This window comes from Oreochromis niloticus, linkage group LG15 (genome assembly GCF_001858045.2).
Source record: "Oreochromis niloticus isolate F11D_XX linkage group LG15, O_niloticus_UMD_NMBU, whole genome shotgun sequence".
Lineage (NCBI taxonomy): Eukaryota > Metazoa > Chordata > Actinopteri > Cichliformes > Cichlidae > Oreochromis > Oreochromis niloticus.
In genome coordinates this window covers 19,259,480-19,273,877 of record NC_031980.2, presented here as the reverse complement: position 1 = coordinate 19,273,877, position 14,398 = coordinate 19,259,480, and the positions used below count along the sequence as shown (strand labels likewise).

Below are 14,398 nucleotides of genomic sequence, written 5' to 3'. Positions count from 1 at the left end.
ACACGGTGAGAAGGAGAGGGTAACTGCCAGTGTTAGGCCCATCTCTCCCATCAGTGAAGAGAAACAGAACCCAGTGAGTAAAGATGGATCCCTGGTGGCCGAGTAGGCTTACGCTGCTGCCAAGAAAAGAAGAGAAAGTCGAAGCAGACTTTAGCCTCGAAAATCCTGATGCTTGCTCGCTACTGACAACGTCTGCCAAACAGCTCCCTTTTCTTGTTAAGTGTGTGGGCTGGTGTCAAGTTAGTAGGTCTTCACTTTGTAGTGGCTTTCAGTCAGTACTGTTTATTCCCACATCAATTTAGGGCATTGATGAACACTTTACACTTTATGTAAATATGTCTGACGGTCTTTTCTGATAAACCTTTATTCTAGTCTGTGAATTAGAGCTGAAATAAACAGACACAGAGGAATGCAGAGGAAATAAGTCTAATAAAAATTACAGTTGTTGTGGAGAGGAAAACCTGGCCCACAGTTGTCATCACTGATGGATTATACACGGAAATCCAGCCCACGAAATGCACTCATGTGCAAAGGTGTGCAGCTTTATTTCTTTTTTCCACATCAAAGCTGTAAATTATACAGATCCATATAACTGATCGCTCCTTTATTCTGCAGCATTTTTTATCTTTCAGAATCTATGCTGTGCTTTTGGCTAAGATACTATTTTAAAATCTCTGGGACTGGTGCTTTGGAAATATATTGAATTAAAAGACATTGCGCAGATATTTCACTATATATCATCAAGTAAAAAGCAAATAAAGTCACTCACCAATCAACAGAGGAGAATAAAAGTTAGGAAAAAGAGCTGGCCAGGCCCATTGGTGGCCAGGGTGAAATATTATGAAGCAAGTTCAATATGGTTTTATCTATGTTAGGGGGCTTGACAAAATCTAAACCCCCAGTCTGAGATAAGAATTATCACAATGGTGGTTATCATCTTTCTCTGCTAAACCTTTGTGCTTCAGGCTCTGTGTGCGGTCATATGAAACGAGGCTTTGATGCATCATTCGACTGTTTCACTGCAGAAAACCGAGTGCTGCCTACTGCAGCCTCAGACTTAAGCAAAAGAATGCGTGATAAAGATCTAGTCAAAAGTAAATAAAAAGCCAAATAGCAATATTGCTGTTGCAAATAAGTAAAGAGAGTGATGCTGTGAGAAGTCTTAGATCTTCACTAATTCACAAATGAATAGCTGTTACAGCAGAACACTTTAGAAATGTGAAACTTGAGCCATTTAAACATTAACGCATGTTTATTCATGTTTGACAGTCTGATGAAGGGGAAGTGGGAATAAGTTTGTGGACAAGTCAAAGGGAAATACATTTTTACTGATTAAGAGCCTACAAATAGTTTATTTTTTTAATCTGTGTTCTAGTATCTGCAAATCAAGCAGTGTAAAACTTTACTACTTATCAGTATATTAAGTATAAAAATATATTTCTACATTAATAAATGAATACATGCACAGTTTGTGTGGCTGTAAGCTTCTACCAGGGCTTGATTTGGTAGTGTTAGTCAGGTGATGTTGAACAGGTGGCAGGTGTTCTTACTGCAGAGAGTCTGGATCGCACGTAGAGCAAAATGTCATCAACATAATTACTGAAAAACTGCCACTTAAAACCAATTTTATACTGAAACTGACTCCGGATCAGGTCATACGCTCAGCATAAGTTATCGAAGTGATCTAACAGCTGAAAACTCTTTGACTACTGACTTTCTTTTGCTTTAGGTATCATTAAGTTAAACTTTTCATTATTATTTTGTTTTATTTATTAATTTAACTTTCTTGGTTTTTCCCCCATCTAGATATCTTTATTGTTATTCCCTTCATCCTCTGGCCCATTTCAGGGAATACAACACAAGGTTATAAAACAAGAGACAACTCAACAATTACCTATGAGATTTCTTAGGTTAGCAAATCCTCCAGATAATACTATGCTGGTAAATATATCCTACCAACAGTGATTTCTTGGTCAAAATACTCCATATACTCAGTGTAGAAATGTTTACCACAATTTCAATTCCAGCTCTAATGATGTGGTTTTTGCTCTACTTCTACAAACACAATCAGCTGTGCGCAGCTGCTCTTGCCCACAAGCCGCTGCCTTTCAATATGGCCACCAGAAGGACTGTTACATCACCTGAAAGCCCTCACAGTGAAAACAATCCTGTGCAGAGCACGCCTTGTTGCAGGCAATTTGTGACAAAGCGATGATGGATTACATCCTTCTGGGCCATTACTGGCTCATGGAAGTGAAAAAAATATTGGTGCGATGTTGTTTCCTGGCATGTTTTTTTCTCTCTCCCCGCAAAAGTTGAAATTTTACTGAGCTGACATTTCTTTTTTATAGTTGAACAACATGCAATGTGGACAAATTATGCAAATACAACACTGACAACATTGACGAAGACTGTTTCTTTTTTGCCTCTCTCTCTTTTTATTGTTAATTTTTCAGATGTCAAAAATGCTAATACTGATTAATCAAACAAAAAATGTTCATCCACTTTGTTTTAAACTTAAACTTGTAGTTGGTGGAGATACCATGAATGGATCAGGCCAGTTAAGCCAAACCTTGATACCTTTACTTGTTTTCCTCAACAATAGCACAGTATGTAATGGTATTAAGTTATCACAATAGATAAAACTGATTTTTCTTTGATTGACAAATACCTACACCTTTGATTAAAAATTTTAATTATATTCAGCTGGCCTAATAAGCTAAATGTCACCTTCAAAAATAAAAATACAACACATGTGAACTGAAGCAACAAAAAGACTTTACTATTCCATAAACTGTGATACAATAAATGCCATTTAAGCCTTAAAATTTCCAAAAATCTTATATGAACATTAGTCATCCAGTGAATCAGTGAGGCAGGTCCCACTGCAGCTTTTACAGGCTGCTGAGTACAACCCTGCCACACTGCGCTGGAATGAGTTCTCACATCAGACATCTCATAACAGTAACAATAAAAACACACCGACTGTGTTTACAGGCAAACCTTCATCATACTGGAGGTGGAAGACACTGACCTCCTCTTATGAGACTTTCCACAAGGACAGCTGAGTGTTTGTCTGATATATCAGGCGTGTGTAATGACCAATTGTGCACTGGTGTAGCTCCGCGTCTCGCCTGTTGTTGCGACATGAGTTGCTGCAGCGTCAGCCAAATAAATCGGGGCAGAAAAGACGAGCAGCGATGTGGCTTCTGGCTGTCCGAAAGCAGAGGAAACAGTCAAGGTCAAACATTAAGAATGACTCATCAAATCACCCTCCATGCGCACCTCGCGACGCCATGAGCCACATGTGTGTGCATCCAAGCACGTGTCTGTGTGTGTGTGTGCACGGTTTTCTGTGTGTGTGGGTGCGTCTGTGTGACAACAGGCATGTCGGCAATGCTTTATTTGTTCTGGATAGTGCTTCAAGCCAATATGCTCCCATCTCACCCCCTATCTTTGTGCTCAGCTCCCTGTATGTTTGTGGTTCAGTGTAAGTGTGTGAGTGTGAGTGTGTGAGTGTGTGGGCGTATCTTAATGAAATCTGACAGAGAATTGTGACAATCAGTGAAGGAGCATCCTGCAGAGGTTAATAAGCTGTACTCCTCACAGCAGCAGCAGCAGGCCGCTTTTCTCTCTCTCTCTCTCTCTCTCTCTCTCTCTCTCTCTCTCTCTCTCACACACACACACACACACACACACACACACACACACACACCATTATCCCTGTGTTTTCATTCTCCCAAAATTATAGTTAGAAATCACAAAGCTGAAATTCATGCCCAGTATCTTTAGCACCCTATAAGAGCCAATCTTCTTTGTTTGTCACCTCAAGAAAGTACTCTGAAAGGATACTGCGGCTGCTCCTTGGAATGTTTTCTGAGACAAAAAGTAGCTTATAATCAAATCCCACTCCCACCCTTCCGAGATCTGAACTAGGACTTGTGGTTTGGTGTAGCACTCAACAGAATAACACACAGATAGACTTGAACTTAGGCAGTTCAAACTGAACTGTCAGAGGGACATCTCCATTCAAGTCAGTAATTACTTAAATTCTGGATAGATTAAGACTCTTTTCAAACGAAAAACCCTGAGTTAAACTGATCAGTAATTTTCTAAACGGACTTTGTGAACTGCATTACTGACTGCATTTTCTTTGCCTGTTTACTCTGCAGTTGAATCCTCTGCTACAATGTTGTTGTAGGGCAACCGTGTCTCCTGTGGCATATTCAAGGTGGAGAAAAACAATCATCAGAATTTGCTGAATTCTCAACCAATTTTCAAATAGACTGGATGGCATGAATCATTAAAAGAACTTTTTCATTTGCCACAGACCCCTGGTGCCACATCATTCAAGAATCCAAGGACAGAGTCCAAAGACTTACCTCCTACCTTCTTCTCCTAATCACATTTCCTTGACCTCGATGGAAAAGTAATGAGGGCATTGAAAAGTGTAAAGGAGAATTAATAAGGATTTGTGGGGGGAAAAGGGAAGCACAGTGCTCAGAAAATCCAATCGTATCTACTGATGAGATCAGAGTGGAGATGACTGGCCGTAATGCACGGCCACATTTAGAGAAAACCAAAATACAGCATATCAGCACACACACCTCACATCCACTGTGAGGGGAGGGGTGATGACCGACGCACCTTGCAGATATTGAATCGACCATGAACTCCTCTGTACACCGATGTATTCTTGAATCAATGTTAGTCCATCTGTCTAACAGCTTATTGTATGTCTGGCTAAAACTGGGTCATGCAACAGGACAATAATCCAAGCACAGCAGCAAATCTACAACACAATGACTGTAAGAGAAAAGAGTGAAGGTGCTGCACTGGGCTAGTCAAAGTCCAGACCTCAACATGCCTGAAAGGCTGTGTCAGAACATTAATACAGCTGTGCATAAATGAAGGCTCACGAACCTCAATGTACGATGATGTGAGAGACTGAAAGTCACAGAGAAAATTATTACTTCAAGTTATTGCTGCTAAAGGTGGTTCTACAAGGTTTGAGATGAGCTGATGAGGTGCTCTTAGTTTTTCTTTTGCTCATAACTGTACTTATGTAAACTACTACAGCTAAATGCACGTTGATCAGTTAATAAAACCGACAATCTTGATTTACAGACTCTATAGACACCTGTGTTCTTCACTCCAGGCAACAGCTCAACAAGAAACAGATTTTATTACAGCACTGTAATATTCATGTTACATGAGCTGAACCATCAGGCAGGGTGTCGCTATGACTTGTGGGATGGCATCATCTCCTTTCTTTTCATTAAGAATGGCTCAGTGCATCCTCTGCTGAATGAGGTAATAAAGGAAGAATTGAAACAACTTTCCTACATTTTTAGAGAATTCAACCAGCTCTTGTTACAACTGCCACACAGATACGTCCAGGTCACGTCACTAAGTTGGGAGTAGAATTCAGTTTATTTAAAAGCACCTTACCCAAGTTTTAATCATGCAGCCTCTGCTTTGTTGTCTTTGTTAGAGCAGCTATACTGAAATAACAGTATCAAATGGATGCTAATTGCTACAGCTAATATGACCATTAACAGGAGAAGCCGCAGTATCAAGTGCATCTTTAACTCGTTAAAGAGTATAACTCAGATAAGTATTCGATCTTTGTTAATCATTACAAATTTATTTCAATTTCAAATCTTCTTATTTGTTTAAAAATCTGTGTGCACAGTATCAGGCTTTAAAATCCCAATCAGCAAGCAGTACTCTATTCCCAGATCTGGACTCATGTTGCTCTGGCCATCTGCTCTCTAACCCTGCCCCGGCTACACAGATCACTGCACTACCACCCCTGGATTATGGCATCAACACACGCACATGCTGCTGCCAAGTTAGTGCCATGATAGTGTATTTATGTTTTCCTGCGTTGTCTTCAGTGCAGTCACTAAATACAATAACAAGGAACATTAACCTTATATTTCTACAAAAGAAAAAAATATTCCATCTTTTATCTACCATGAGTACTTCTTCCTGTAGTACTGAACAGACCTTCGGCCACAATGTGAAATAAGGGAATAGTTGGGAATATAAAATTAGAAAACTACTAAGCCTCGGATTGTAGAGCAGCTTGTGTGGATCTTCTCATCTTTTCTGAGTTGCTTGTAAAGAAGCCCCACTAGGGACGAAAAAATGTAATTAACAAATTTCTCTATGGATATGTCTGAGTCAGAATATCATTTAATCAGAGCATAAAACCAAATCCTCTTATCATCTTATGTTGGACCTTGCTTAGTGTCTATATGTGATACAGACAATATAGAGCAGTGTACATGTTGCATACTTTAGTGGAGTCATCGTGAATTATGATTACAGTTCCTATTCCAACGCCATAGAGATCCATATAGAAGAAAAAAACGTAAGTATAGAAAAAGCAAAACCTTTTCTCCATTCAAACTGTTACTTTTAAAGCAGCCATCCACAAACTTTAGACTGCCATCTAAACTATAGTCCATCCAAACTAAAGATAAAGCATTTCTCTTTGGGGGGTTTTCATTGATTTATTTGGGCATCTGTTGGTGATCTGTCTTTTTAAAGCTGATTCTCCATAAAAGCATGTATTTCTTGCACTTGATAGCTACCACTCTAAGTTATTTCATGCCTCTGACAGGAAACAAGACGAGTTTAGGACTAAAGACAATCAGTTGGTCAGAAAATGAAGAATATGTGTCATTTTTAAATCGTGTTTTTCTTTTAATTTTTTCTGGTTTGTTTTAAAGTGAAAATACTGCTTTTTTTCAGCTCAGCAATGCCTTTAAGATAGGGCTGTGCCATATCAAACTGTCCATGATAACACCACTATACATTTTTACCAGATAAAAAACTGTCATCTCAATGAGATAGTGCCGACATGCATTTCTCATGAAATGCATGTCGGCACACGTCAACCTCCAATGACGATTTAGTACCTAAAAAATTAGCTACTTACAACACTGTACTTTGCAAAATACACTAGAAAATGTTTCCCGCTAAAGCTGGAAACAACAAACTTGTTTTACCACTTGAGACAAAAAACACACAACAATTGGTGATGTGCAACCTACAAGTAAGCAAATGACTTGAATGAGCATGTCTGGAGCTCTCTGTAGTTGCATCCATGTGACAGGAAGAGCAAACAGTGGATGGAAATTACTGTTGCTGTTACATGATGGGAATTCTTTTAGTAGCTGGTTAAAAATCTCGACCCAAGATACAACAACCAAAGGAGAAAATATTTTTCCATTTCAAGCTTTTTAATATGTCTGTATTGTTCAGACTGTTGAAGAGTAACAAGGCTAACTTTAACTAAAGTTTTAAGCAGTTCTGTTATACTTTTACTTAAAAACATCAGGTAAAACACTACTAACACTACTTTTGAAGTTACATTTGACTTCTGTATATATTGGTGTCTCACTACCATTGCACTGTACCTTGTGGCACTAGAGTCATACTTTGAATTAGGTCACTTGCCATCAATGATAGTGGTTCTTGGAAAAGAAGGATGGATAATGCTCTTCATTTAGTTTGCACTTAATAGCAGCCCTGTTTGAAATTCTTGCACTTCATTTATATGCTACTTAGCACTAATTAGGAGGAACCTGTGTTCCTGCGATGCATCCATGTCATTTATGGAGGAAATGTGTTATTTAAGCTAGCTAGTTGTAGCTGGTGACATAGTACTAAACACTCTTGTCCAAATGTGCTCACTTCTGGCTATTAAAAAAAACCAAGATGGTGATGGGCAAAATGCAAAAGTAATCAGTGACATCATGGTGGTTACATCTATTTATATGGATGGATTTAGCAAAGCTTTAGAAAAATGAGATAAGGACTCAGCAGAGATGGTTTGATGTTGACTTTTTTTCCCCCTCAAACTATATTTGAAAACATCTTTGCTGAAATGTTTATACGCTGATTTGGTGCTGCAGCACTACATAATATGAATTACAAACATCACACACACACACAAACACACAGACTCCATGGTATTTCAGTATCTCTGTCTCTTTCGATCCCTTCGTCCAGAAATGCACAGAGAGCTCAGAGGTCTATTTCTGACTCACTTCAACACTAAAGTCAGTCAGGCATTGCTGATGAAATACACACACACAAACCCTAGGCTAGGTAATACATTTGTTATAAAGCCTTCTCCTGACGATGCAAAATGACATGCTGCCCTCTCTGTTTCCCAGAGCTCTGACAACAACCAGAAACCTCACTCCTGACTCACTGTGGACGGCCTACAAGATCAAGCGTTTTTTTTTTCTTGTTATGAAAATCAGCCCACATCTTACAGTACATTGCCCTGAATTATAATTTAAAACTTGTTGCCATAGCAGCAAAGCCCCTACACTGCCTTCTTTTTGACAGAAACACTACAATAAAAGGAAAGCCATCAGAGAGTGTAACTTGTGAAAAAAAAGAAAAATCATGACAGTGAAATCCCAGCAGAGCCTGAAGTACACAAAGGCAAGCAGCTTTGTGGGATTAAAAATTACTGCATGAAGTCTTAAAGAACAGTGCCAACAAGTCTTGCATCGCAAATCATGAAATTCAGCATCCCACGAGAATTGCAATCAATAACTGACTTACTGACTTTGCATGAAATCCCAGCAAAAACGTATGAACACTGCTTCACTGACGCACACTACAACTGTCAGCCTGCTCTCATAGCAAAAGTTGAAGTGGTCACGTACATGCACTCTCTTTGTTCATGTTCATGGACACAAATTCTCACATGTTTTCATGTCAGTCAGCACGACTTTGAGACTGAAATGTATTTCGAGTCTGCGATGCACAGGTTATCCAGACTCCTAAGTGGGAAACACTCCATCACGGAAACCAAAAATACAAGCTTTAAAAGATGCTGCATTTATTACATGTGTTTCCTGTATTTTTATTATGACGATTTAACCTGGCGGGAGTTACATATGTTCACATTAAGCAGTTATAATGTGTTATTATGCGGAGAGCATGCACACCAGCATAGCTAATTCTCCATCCCTTGCTGAGATTTTTACTTTCCAAATCCTCATTCACGCATTTAAGATTGCTTCCATGCAGGAAGCAATTCGCTCATCATGCACTGCTTTGTCGCTGATGGTTTGTCTCTAGTTTACTCAAGGCTTCACCTGCCAACGTAAACCTGTAATTTATTCACCACCCTGTAATATGTCAATCGATGGCATGCTTTGCTCTCTGGCTGAAGTTGAGATTTGCCCACTTTGTCTCTCAAGCAATTATTTTGTCTTTGTACGTAACAAAATAATTTATTGTATTATGCAATAGTAATGTAAACTATATAAAGTATTGCAAAATTTCAGTAACTATAAAATAATTGGGATAACAAAAAACAGAATTATAGTAGCACTGAAAAAAGCTGGCTGATGTTATCAGGATTAAAAATCATGTCCAGATTATAAAAAGGGAAAAAAGATAAAAGATTTTGAAAAATCATAACATATAAAGCAGACACTATCGATTCAAATAATTCAGTTAAAATACGGGACTAAAGAGATGCGTCAGTCGCTCCCGAATCATCCTGTGACAGCGAGCTGGAAATCATCCAGGCAGAGATGTGTCACGAGAGTGGCTCAGAGAGGTTCCAAGGTTGCTATTTATTCCTGAATGCATCTCTCACTCTGCAGAGATCAGCGGTCAGCAGATGGGCCGAATGCTATCAGCCTGTTCCCCTCCCCTGCTTTGTCGTGGCCCAACACAACAAGGCACTAGAGACACGAGGCTCAGATGTGTCGCCTGTGGGAACGTGTGGTGATCATGTGACTTGGCGTATGAAAACAACATCTACTATTGTGTCAGTTGGTGCACACTCACTGGAAATATGGTTTTATCTCAGCCTCTGTTTCACTATGAAATTAATGCTTCTCCACTTTTTCTATGAAGACATTATTTCTTGTACTTCAATATATAGGCTGAGTTCAGGATCAAAAATGGCTGAATAAAAATGAAATATATCTCATTTTTAAATTCCATGGTATTGTTTCATTAGTTATTTTTCTTATTAACATAACAAATACATAAATAAATATTTGATGGCAATCTTGAAAATTGTTTAATGTAAATGAATTCTTGGGATACAGGTGCAGTAAAAATTGTGTAAATTGCTATTTTGTGCTTCCCATCACTGTCTTAAATTCATGTTTTGTTGTTATACTTCCTATACAAGAGCCAACAGTGGCATTAAAGACAATATATCAAGAAGGAAGTGTTGATGAAGAGAAAAAAGAAATCTTGTTGGTAAACACATCAAAATATCAGCCATTTTTTTGATAGACTGTGTGGTGGGGCGTGGTCTGCGGTGCCGTGCAGGGAGGGCGGACGCACCTGCACGGCATCCGTAATCACGCCCGCCAGGTTAAAACACGGAGACTCAGGTGTGTGTGGTGTGTTGTGGTGAGATGTGAATAAAGATGTCTCTAAATGATACTCCGTGGTCCCGCCGTGCCTTATTCTCACCACAGACTGCAATAAAAATATTTAGTTAAACTATGATTGATCTTATTTTTTAACAGTTTAGCACCTTCATTGGAATTCTTTATTAAATAGATTAAAAGCTGACTCTGATTGAGAAAACGTAGATTAAACTACTCTGCAGCACTTCATAGAAGTGCCGGATTTAAAAGTTTTCTACCCTGTTGCTGACCGATGATCCGTGGTAAGTGTACAGGTGCAGAACTGGAAAAAAAACTGGAACTGGAAGTGAGGAATTACCTGGACAGACAATGAAAAAAATCATTTTCATGAGTCCTGTCCACTGTGAGGTTAGGTTTATCAACACTATGACACAAAAACTGTAAATTATAAACACTCCAGAGTATAAACTCTGGTGCAGTTTATATACGGCATTAGAGTCCAGATTTTGAAAGGTGATGAAAAGACCGATGTTATTTTTTTTAGTGTAGGTTAGTGTAGGTTACTTTTTTTAGTAAGCATAGAAATAATATTTTTGGGGGGGTCTTGTAGTTTTTATTTAATCCATTTTTATATCTCCTTTGAATCCAATGAGTTCTAGCAATTCTAACACTATGTTAAGAGAACATTTTTCATAAGCAAAATATAGTCTGACAACATAATGTTAAGGGGTTATGTTTAGCTCCTTGTAAACCATCCTAATAATAATTTTGTTGCACCCAAATTTGTCTGCTTTGCTGACCCGTGTTGTCCAGAATTATGCAAAAAGACAGCATTACTACATAATATTATAGAAATTAATGTTATAGTCTACACATCAGCTTTTCACTGAAAAGAATATATTTGTGCTTTTCCAATATTCTCTGTCCAAGGCACACCAAAGCGTGAGCTGAAAGATTAGGACTAACGTCTGTAATCAGTTCTTCTTTTGACTGGGCTGTCAGATGGTGCGACTCAGCACCTGCACCTAGGTGTCAGAATTAAGGACCTAAATGCAGGACTCCAGGCAGACTAAATATTTAAAAGCAAACCTTTCATGAGGCACGCACAGGAACAGATATAGACACCACAACAAAGACTAAGGGAAAAGGGCAGGACTATTTATACACATAGGGGAATCAGGAAAGTGGAGAGATCTGGAAGGAACAAGACACAGGTGAAGACCAAAAAAAATCACAGCAGAGGAAGTAAAATTCAAAGTTAGACACAAGAGACAATGTTAAATTAGGACATTAAATTCAAAACAGGACCATACCCAGGTAGCTAGGCTGACACAAGCAAGGTTTTTTGCTTCACAATAAGCTCCACTATCATATACTTTGCCTCCATATTAAAATAATAGTAAAAAAAAAAGAAAAGAAAAGGGTATTGTTGATATAACATTCCCTTTTGGCATTACAGTAGCCATACACAAAAATGTCTTTTAAACTTAAATAAATGAAATCAAAATTAACATAACTGTTTTTTGACAGGGGGTCTGTTGGATCTTCATATAAAATACCAAAAGTTCCCATGAAGAAAAATCCCTGTATCTTTAACACTACATAATATTTGAACAAAACTGTGGCAAATAAACACAAAAACTAAGAAGTTAAATTTTTTTATGCAAAACATACAAAAATATTACATGTGCAATTTCCTTTAAATTATTATTAAAAGCTACACTGCATATTACAATGGTGACTTAGCTACCACGGTCGAAAAGACCTTTTTCTATTTCATTGTGACTTTAAAGAGTCCACTCTGCACTAAGGCTTGGCACACACCTAGCCCAAGGCTGCTGAATTGTTTGTTTTTTTTAAGCATCCACTCTCTCAGCACAAAGAGAGCACAAATCTTATACTTAGAAGTCAGAGGCAAATCCTCAGAGTATATATCACCAACTCCAGGCGTCAAACCCTTCAGAAGCCACCTGGAAACATGTATAAGTGCCTGGTGGACCCCCCAGCTCGATGATAATGACACCCCGGAGCCAGAAACATGTACTGACATGGAGCCAATGTTTTGGAGGCACCAAAGTTTGGCAAGTGACATAAAAGAACTGATCCTGCTTTGAGGTGAAAATCATTTAAAATGCCCTTGAAAGACCATAGATGCGGGTGGTGTAGAGGAATATTATTCAAGTCTGCTGGTCTAGAGCAACCATATATACTGTGAATGATCTCCAAAATATAATTTGCATAATTGCATAATGCTTGATATTATAAGGGATCAAAGTTTTCAGGAAGGGTCTAGTTTAACTGCATACAACACTTATGCATGAGAGGTAAAACTAAATGCCAGAAGAGTCTGTGCTGCTAAAGATGATTAATGAATGAGATGGCTGATATTGTGGCCAATGACCCGCTGCTCGCTTAAGATGCAGCATCCAAGCAGATCTTCAGGCAGCTCGTACCTCCCAGGTAAGAAATCACGCCAAACTCACTAAAATAAAATATCAAACTTTCAGGGCGTTTGTATGCTTTTAGATTTCAGTATGCCATGAGGCATTCAGAACTGCTGCTTCTTTCGGCTCACAATTCAAACACCAGCAGCATGCATTTAACTTAAATCCAACTTTAACTTCCTTTTAACCAAAGCGAATTACAGCTGTAGTGAGCATACCCTACTTTAGGAGTGAATCATTTTTTATCAGGCTAATAAATGTCGCCTTAAATGGACCCCGAAAGTACAAGAACACCCTGAAAATCCACTAAAAAAATATCAGTCTTGTTGTGCTCGTTAGACATGTAAACCGACACAAGTTTAATTGCTAAACGGGCAAATTTCCAATGGAGTTTGGTGCCCAGTTCTCACACCAGAACAGCAGGTACAGGGTCTTACCCAAGGGTTGAAGAGAGAGTGCAGAGGAGGCCTCCTAAAAAAATGCTCCTTACCTTTGTTAGCTGTGCTATCTTCTTGCTCATCTTCAGGTGTAGGTCTTGGGTATATTCCATGGCGATGCCGGACTGAAAGGACATGCTGGATGCCGAGGATGTGCTAAATTTCCCCTGACCGGCAGGGCAGTAGCGCTGCTGCCAACCCGACCCAGTCGCCATCTTCACGATGATGCCTCAGATGCTCGAGAAAGATATGGGCAGTAATAATAATAATAAACTGGACGGTGCTAATGAGCGGTGGAGAGGACTGGGACTGTGGAGGATTTATGTTTTTGCCGAGAAAAATAAATCAGAAATATGAAGCCTTTTGAGCCCACAGACTGTTAAGAATTGGTTTCATTTTTGCTTGGGTCGGGGTAATAGTACACCAGAGGGGTGAAATGAGTAATTTTAAGGTCCGGAAACATGAGCTACTACCATCTCGTCCGGAATGCGTCCGTTTTCAGCGGGTCCAGTCTGCTGTCACCTGGCGCTGATGTGCACCCGTTTCCAGGGAGCTGGTTGGCGGGCTGGCTCCCGGTCGGTCACCTTGATACAGAAATTTGTCAGCGGCAGCCGTTAACAGTGATTCCTCCTCGGTGCATTCCGGCTACACTGAGGAAGAAGTGAGTAGAGACTGGGGGTATGTGTGTGTGAGCGTGTAGGACAGGCTCGGTTGGCTGCTGCTCCTCTGTTGCCATGGATCACCTCAACAGTTTATGCTGCATTCACGTAGGATGGGAGCAGCGCTGCATTCACGTGCTGTCGGACAAAACGAAACGTGCTCACGTACAGCAAGCCAACAGCAAAATACGGTTACTATAATTAACTACGCTAAAAGTAGGTGTCCATTATAGTCAACGGAAATAAAATAATACTGTTTACGATTTTTCGTTCTTAAAATATAACAAAAATAAAATAAAAATATGGAAGAAATGACTTTGATCTCCTAAACAGCCTTTGAGGCTTTGATTCATTATTTATTGAGACGTGTATACACGACCGTGTGTCAAAAGCTTTTTAAAACTTCCCAGGCTTCACTGAAACTAATCTGAATCCAAAGCATAAAGTAGAAATACAATCTAATTAGGCTTTAAATTTGGCAAAAA

General features: G+C 39.1%; 1 protein-coding gene across 3 annotated transcripts in view; it reads right to left on the bottom strand.

Annotated features, from left to right (window-relative positions):
• The window catches only part of fam184ab (family with sequence similarity 184 member Ab), a 193,518-nt gene extending 179,482 nt beyond the window's left edge, over positions 1-14,036 (bottom strand). The window contains exon 1 of one of the 3 annotated variants that reach the window (XM_019346150.2): positions 13,308-14,036. In XM_019346150.2, the coding sequence (XP_019201695.1) occupies positions 13,308-13,469 (162 nt within the window). In that variant the 5' untranslated portion in view covers positions 13,470-14,036. The remainder of the gene's footprint in view (positions 1-13,307) is intronic. The other 2 variants (XM_019346152.2, XM_019346153.2) reach the window with 2 other exon arrangements.
• Positions 14,037-14,398: the final 362 nt, after the last annotated feature.